The 7,681-nt window shown below is 34.7% G+C and overlaps 1 protein-coding gene across 1 annotated transcript; it reads left to right on the top strand.

The window, feature by feature from the left end:
• The first annotated feature begins 290 nt into the window (after nt 1–290).
• LOC108383465 (disintegrin and metalloproteinase domain-containing protein 2) lies at nt 291–2,310 on the top strand. The gene is given in 5 exon segments (XM_037022988.2): nt 291–474; nt 477–552; nt 554–789; nt 792–953; nt 956–2,310. Coding segments are annotated over 5 exon segments (2,013 nt in total).
• Nucleotides 2,311–7,681: the final 5,371 nt, after the last annotated feature.

A 7,681-nucleotide genomic window follows, 5' to 3' on the forward strand; every position in this document is an offset into this window, starting at 1 on the left:
GAGAAGACATAATACCTATTCTCCTTAAAGTTTTCCAAAAAATAGAAGAGGAGGGAATACTTCCAAACTCATTCTATGAAGCCAGCATCACTCTAATACCAAAACCAGGCAAAGACACCACAAAAGAAGACAACTAAAGACCAATATCCCTGATGAACATAGATGCAAAAATACTCAACAAAATATTAGCAAACCGAATTCAAAAATACATCAAGGAATTCTCGCACTCCCAACTGCCCGCCATCCAAGCCAGCTGCCGTTATTCAGGCTAGCATCCTGGACGTCCAGCCATGCTCTGCGTTCCGCTGCTGCTCACTGGGCTCAGTGGGCTCCAGGAAGGCGTCGATTCTGAAAGACTACGTGAGCAAATTACAATTCCAGAGAAGATACGGTCACTGTATAGTGAAGGATTTGTATCACATGTGTCCTACAACATTGTAATTGAAGGGAGAACATATACTGTGAACCTAATGCAAAGCGTTTTTGCCACTACCAAGGGTATACTAAAGGTTATCCAAAGTCTGTGGTGACCATTAGCACATGTGCTGGACTCGGGCTTAATACAGTTTGAAAATACAAGTTATAGAATTGAGCCCTTGGAGCCTTCAACTGGTTTTGAACACATAATTTATCAAGTTAAACCTAAGAGTGCAGGCATTTCTTTATATACAGAGAAGGATGCTGAGTCAAGAGAAGTGCCCTATATACAAAGCATAGAGCCTTTTACAGAGTTAACTCAGTATTTAGAAATGCATGTTGTAGTCAAAAATAATATGTGTACTCATATGGGTCTGATGCAGGTGTTGTTATTCAAAAAATCTTCCAGTTGATGAGATTGACTAATGCTATTTTTTCTTCATTTAAGATTAGAATAATTCTATCTTCATTGGAGCTTTGGAGAAATGTAAGTATGATTACAGTAACCAGAGATGCTAATGACTTATTACACAGATTTTAAAATGGAAAAGATCATATCTTGTTTTGCGTTCACACAATGTAGCATTTTTACTTGTTTACAGAGAAAAATCACAGTGTGTTGGTACAACCTTTCAAGGGAAGAGGTGTGACAATCAGTATGGAGGAGGTGTTGCTCTGTATCCCGGAAGCTTAAATCTGGAATCACTTGCAGTTATTATGGCTCAACTGCTGAGAGTCGGTATGGGAATAGCTTATGATGACATTAACAAATGCCAGTGCTCAGGAGCTATCTGCATAATGAACCCAGAAGCGATTCATTCCACTGGTGTGAAGAGCTTTAGTAACTGCAGCATGGAGGATTTTGCAGATTTTATTTCAAAGCCAAGTGCCCAGTGTCTTCGAAATCAGCCACGCTCAGATCCACCATACAAAGCTGCCGTCTGTGGCACCAGGGAGGTAGAACAATGAGAGCAATGTGACTGTGGGAGTGAGGAGGAGTGTGCTTCTTTGCCAGCCTCGTGCTGTAATTCCAAGACGTGTACACTGACAGTCGGTTCAGTCTGCGCCTCAGGACCATGCTGTACAGGCTGTCAGCACGCACAGAAAGGAAAAGAATGTAGGTCTGCCTCTGGTGAAGGTGATCTCCCTGAATACTACAACGGATCCTCTGCATCATGTCCAGCAAACCTTTTTGTCCAGGATGGCCATCCGTGTGGAGAGGATCAGTGGCTCTGTGTCAGCAGCACAACACAATGCCAGGATACATTTGGTGAAGGTTCAACTTTTGGTCCTCCAGAGTGCTATAATCAAATTAACACTGAAACTGATGAAGCTGGGGACTGTGGCTCAAGCGCTTCAGAATACACTAAGTGTAAACCTAAGGATCTGAAGTGTGGAAAATTAATATGTGAATATACAATCGAGCCTATAATTAATATTCCAAATGCCTCTGTTACTTATATCAACGTGAGTGGACATCGCTGTGTCGCCTTGGAGTTTCCATGTAATGATAAAGACAGCACAAAAATGTGGGTGAGAGATGGAACTGTTTGTGATTCAAATAAGGCTTGCAGGAATAAGGAATGTGTAGATGTTGGATTCCTGGGCTATGACTATACTGCAGAAAAATGTAATTCTCATGGTGTATGCAATAATAAAAAACACTGTCACTGTAACCCCACATATTTACCTCCAAACTGCCAACATGCTCAAGATGCATGGCCTGGTGGAAGTACTGACAACTTACCTAATCTGTCCTTCTTACTCATTCCGTTTCTTGGTGTATTGACTTTTATCCTGCTGAAAGTTTATTGCGAATGGAAAAATCGGAGAACTGAGGAGGAGGACACAAGCGATGAGCAACTTGGAAGTGAGAGTGAATCCAAAGTGTAGCCTGGAAAACAGTGAATCCACATTATCACAAGTAATTATCTTCAATGGACAGGAAAATGGAAAAGAAAATTTACATGCATTGCTGACTGCCTGAGATTCAAAACATGTAATATTATCATTTTGATCTGATAAAAAAGACATTATTATATATAACTTTTACATATACAGAATTCCATAGAATAACTTATTTGTAAGAAATGCATGTTTATGAGTTTTTATATTTTACATTTCTTATTTTTAAAGTTATCTCATACTAATTCTGCTAGTAGGCACTGTCTTTTAATCAGTAAGCATGAGACAAGGAAAGTCTATAATATAATAAATGCAATGCCATGAAAAGTTTTTCTTAAAAAAAATATATATATCAAGAGGATCATCCATCATGATCAAGTGGGATTCATCCCAGGGACGCAAGGATGGTACAACACTCAAAAATCCATCAACATCACCCACTATATCAATAAAAAGAACAAAAATCACATGATCATCTCCATAGATGCTGAAAAAACATCTGACAAAATTCAACACCCATTCATGATAAAAACTCTCAACAAAATGGGTAGAGAGGGCAAGTACCTCAACATAATAAAGGCCATATATGACAAACCCACAGCCAACATCATACTTAACAGCGAGAAGCTGAAAGCTTATCCTTTAAGACTGGAAACAAGACAAGGATGCCCACTCTCCCCAATTTTATTCAACACAGATCTGGAGGTCATAGCCACAGCAATTAGACAACACAAAGATATAAAAGGCATCCAGATTGGTAAGGAAGAAGTTAAATTGTCACTGTTTGCAGATGACACAATACTGTATATAAAAAAACCGTAAAGAATCTACGGCAGAACTACTAGAACTAATAACTGAATTCAGCTAAGTTACAGCATACAAAATCAATATACAGAAATATGTTGCATCCCTATATACTAACAATGAACAAGTACAAAGAGAAATCAGGAAAACAGTTCCATTCACAATTATATCCTTTGTAACTCAGAGAAATTCCTATAGACATACCTTAATGAATGAAGATGGCAGAAAAAAGCCAATTAAAATAACTGTTTAAGACAACAGAATGACCTTAAAGGGCCATTAAAGGACTTTTTGAGGTTTTGACATTTTAAAGATGAAAATTCTGTTTTGTTGTCTCTATATATCAAAAAGACTGAGGAGATTCCAACTGGTTAAGATAAAGAGGCCAAACCCATTACGACTCTGCGATTTTATTTTAAAAGGGAAGAAGTATCAGAAAATGAATAGGCCAAAAGTATTCAATCAAAGGATAGAACACAGGAAAACACGATAGTAAAAGTTATGCAGGACAACTGAGCATTCTCTTAAGTAACCTGTACATTGGAAGTTAATACAAGGGTTTACTTTAAACATAAACCATAACACTGTGAAGGTTAAAAAACAAAAAAATCACTTTCCTACAAAGTGAAAAAACTTGTGCTACAGGTACTAAAAGTATAATGTGTTAGCAAGTGATATATTTCTGAATAAACATAGAAACTAACTGGATTTTCATTCAGTGTAAGCATATCAACATAGCAACTCTATGACATTTTAAGTTGGCAAATAAATGATAAAAAATAATTCCTTTCTAGACAAGGAAATTTTTCATGTTGTTCAGCAAATCACCATATCCCACCCTTTCTGCACCTCCCAACTACTCCTAACAAAATATAGCACCCAACATGTGACTGATCAGAATCGTTCATGATTCAAGTGTCACTAATTCAGAAAACTAAGTGATAAAAAGATGACAGCAAAGTGTCCAGAAAATTCAAGGCTCTGTATTCAAGCATGCTGCTGAAACTGTCAACATAATAAAAGGACATTTCTCTAAAAACTACATATTTTAAACTCTCATTGAGAAGTAAATACAAAGTAAGACAGCAGACTGGAAGAATATACCTAAAAGAAGATGACAACAAAGGAAAGACGAAAAGTTATAAAAAGCAGGGAAGAATAATTATTTCAACTGTATGTAATCACTCAGACAAAATTAAGTTGTGTGCAATCATTTAAAGTAACTTAAGATGAAATGCCAATCATGGAATCACTATTTCTGAACACAGAAATCATCAAAGGCATTTATTATTTTATATATAGCCATCATTTTATATAAAAGGAAGTGTATATCCGGTTGTTAAATATAACTTAACCAAAGCTGTATAGGATGCAGGAGAACAAGGATTTTCTTTTATTTATGTATCTCTATTTTATTTTATTCACTAAGAAAATTTTAGAAAATTGTTCTGATGAAACAATGACAAAATGGCATCCTTGTCATTGATTAGAAAAAAATCAGAACAAATGAAAAATATGTATTTGACTATTTGTGAGGATATTTTGTTAGCAAACATTTCCATATTTATGAATTCCATCTACCCAAAAAATTACAAATTTAATTTTGAAAAAATTGAAATATCATTTAGCTCCAGTGCTTATAAACATATTAGATATTCTGAAAGAAAAAAATTTAGGGTTAAAAATCTTCCTGTTGATAAAGGAATGAATTAATCGAGTTTAGGTGTTTATAAAAAAAAAGTATGTATTCACCAAACCTGTGTTTGGACACAGTGATTTTGGGGGGTAATTAAAAATACCTTCTATATAATTAATCAAAAGTGAGGGTATTTTCTCTTCTGAAATTAAGCTCTTTTTTCACAACATAAAATTTGTTCATGTTTAAGAGAAACTTGCCATTCTCTAAACTTAAAATATTTTCTTTCAAGTAAATGATTTGCTTTGTTATACATCCGTGAACTGGGTAGTTGGGGTTTGGTGAAGGTCATTTCAAATACTGGGAGCAAATTTAGGGCAAAGGGTCCATAGCACTGGCACTTCACACCAAGGACTCCTTTGGATGTCTTCACTCCCTCAAAGCCTACTGTTTTAAAAGATTTTGCATGCATTGTTAATTTAAATGGTCCAATTAATACATTAAGATGAAACTCAAAGAGAGCTTCTAATAAGCTTGAAAAGCATGGCATAACTAATGCTATCCTAGCGTCTGATAAAATCCAGAAGCAGCAGAGACTAGATGTTTAACCTAGCCCTTGTTCAACAGGTCAACAGAAGTAATAATGAGCACATTTGATTCAGAGTTCAGTAAATCAGTATAAATGCAAATTAGTAAAAGGGTGGTGTTCTAAAACTGAGTTAATAAATAAAGAACATTTACCACATGGGTTGATTGTAGAGCTCAGTGAAGCAGCTCCCATGGAAAAGGCGCCCTGTTGAAACTGATGAGGCCACAGAAGGTATGGTAGATGAAGTGGGTGTGATGGAAGATGCTGTTGAGGATGGTAACCATTCTCCAGACTCCATATCTACCAGAGGGCAAAAAATATATTAAATTTCACTCAGTATTAAATAGTGGAATTATTCAAAAGAATTAAAAATATTTAAAATAAGTCAAACATTTAAGCAAGCTTTTAAAATATGAAATAAACATAGAAATATACATTCTTCACAAATATAAAATATGAAATGAAAAAGTAATTATAAAATAGAAACTTATTGAATAAGTTTAATGGTTAAGTACACCAAATCCTCTTCTAATAGACTTTGGGTTTCCTTGTATCAAAAAGAAAACCCCAGTTAATAGCAGTATGAATATAGCTTCACACAAATGTGTGTTGATAGAACCTTAGGAAGATTAACATAATTACTTATTCTTCCTTAATCACTTCATAACTTACAACAAAATAGCCATACTATCTTAATGAATCAATCTTACCACTTTGAATGGATTGTAATCCTTCTAAATTTAGATAGCAATATGCTTTTAAGTCTTAAGCATTGAATCTGACCTGGTAATTCCCCATACAGTGAGCCCCACCCCCTAAAAAAGACAAATACATTTTAGAGTTTTTATCAGAGTCAAATTTGTACTATGGTCTCAAAATGGTTTTAGTATGACCCACTTATAATGACTCAGCCACTTCTAAGCATCTTTATTGATTTGCTCAGCTGTTTTGGGTACAATGAGCCTTATATTGATATTAAAAATGTAGAATAGAAATGAAGAGGGTCAAAAGGTACAAACTTGCAGTAACAAAATAAATAAATCATGGGATGTAATGTACAGCATGATGACTATTATTACAAATACTGTTTTGTATATTTGAAAGTTGCTAAGAGTAGATTTAAAAGTTCTCACCACAAAGAAAAAAAATTGTATCTATGTGTGGTGAGGGATATTAACTAGACTTATTGTGGTGATCATTTCACAATGCATACAAATATTGAATCATTATGTTATATACCTGAAACTAATAATGTTATATATCAATTACATCTCAATAAAAAATTTTTAAATCTAGAATTGGTTTTAGCCATTTAAACGCTCTCTACATAGACTGATCCCACAATTAAATAGGAAAATCATGAAGTTCAGTCACCTTAATGAGTATACAATTCACAGGAAGAAACAAAGAGAGACACTGCTCACCTATATATGAACTTCTAATCATCCACAAGCAAACTTCCACCACTTAAAGAGTATAACCATAAAAAATATTTCTGTATGGACTCTACAACCAACTTGCATGATTACTATGCATTTCCTAAGAAAAATAGTTTGCTTTTCATACAAAAATATTGACCAATTAAAATAATGGAGGATTAACATTTCAATGTTGATTCAATCATATGGCATAGAGATGATTTTTCTCATAAGCTAGATACACGTAGTGAAGGTAATCTCAGGTTGACAAACCACATCATCAATAAGCCATTTCAATGAGTTTTCCAATCAGTTCAAATCTTCTCTTCATATTCTGGCATTGTTGCCAATCACCTCCCCAGACGACAGTAATGCCATGACGAGTTCATCCATATTCTTACTGAGCTTGTTGTTTTCTTTATCAGCATTCATGAGTCAGTACTGATGGCTACATGGAACTAATGCTTAAAGAGCAGGTTTATGGGTCACCAAACAGTCACTAAAGAGCTCTGGGACATATGGCTGTCTGATGGCAAGGCCAATCAATTGCTAACATCTTTTTCTACAACCTATTGTCACCAAAAGTCTCCTATCACTAACTATGAAAAATGTGGATTATTTACCTAGAGCTTACAGGAAAAAAACTATTTAAAATAAAATTATAGCTAGTAACAATTATTTCAAAGATTTCTTAAATGTACTATTAAAATGCATTATTTTTAAAATACTGGTATTTTTCTAAATTAAAGTTATCACTGATATACTATCTCATGTATATCACAAATACAACAGACACAACATAAACAGCACAGTGCTTCACCAGTTAACCATCTTATTGAATCCTCACCCCCTAATGGTCGGTTTTTCACCTTATTTGTCTTTGTTCTCCACAGCAAAAATAATATTGGTGAT

The sequence above is a fragment of the Manis javanica genome, chromosome 13 (assembly GCF_040802235.1).
Source record: "Manis javanica isolate MJ-LG chromosome 13, MJ_LKY, whole genome shotgun sequence".
NCBI classification, from domain to species: Eukaryota; Metazoa; Chordata; class Mammalia; order Pholidota; family Manidae; genus Manis; species Manis javanica.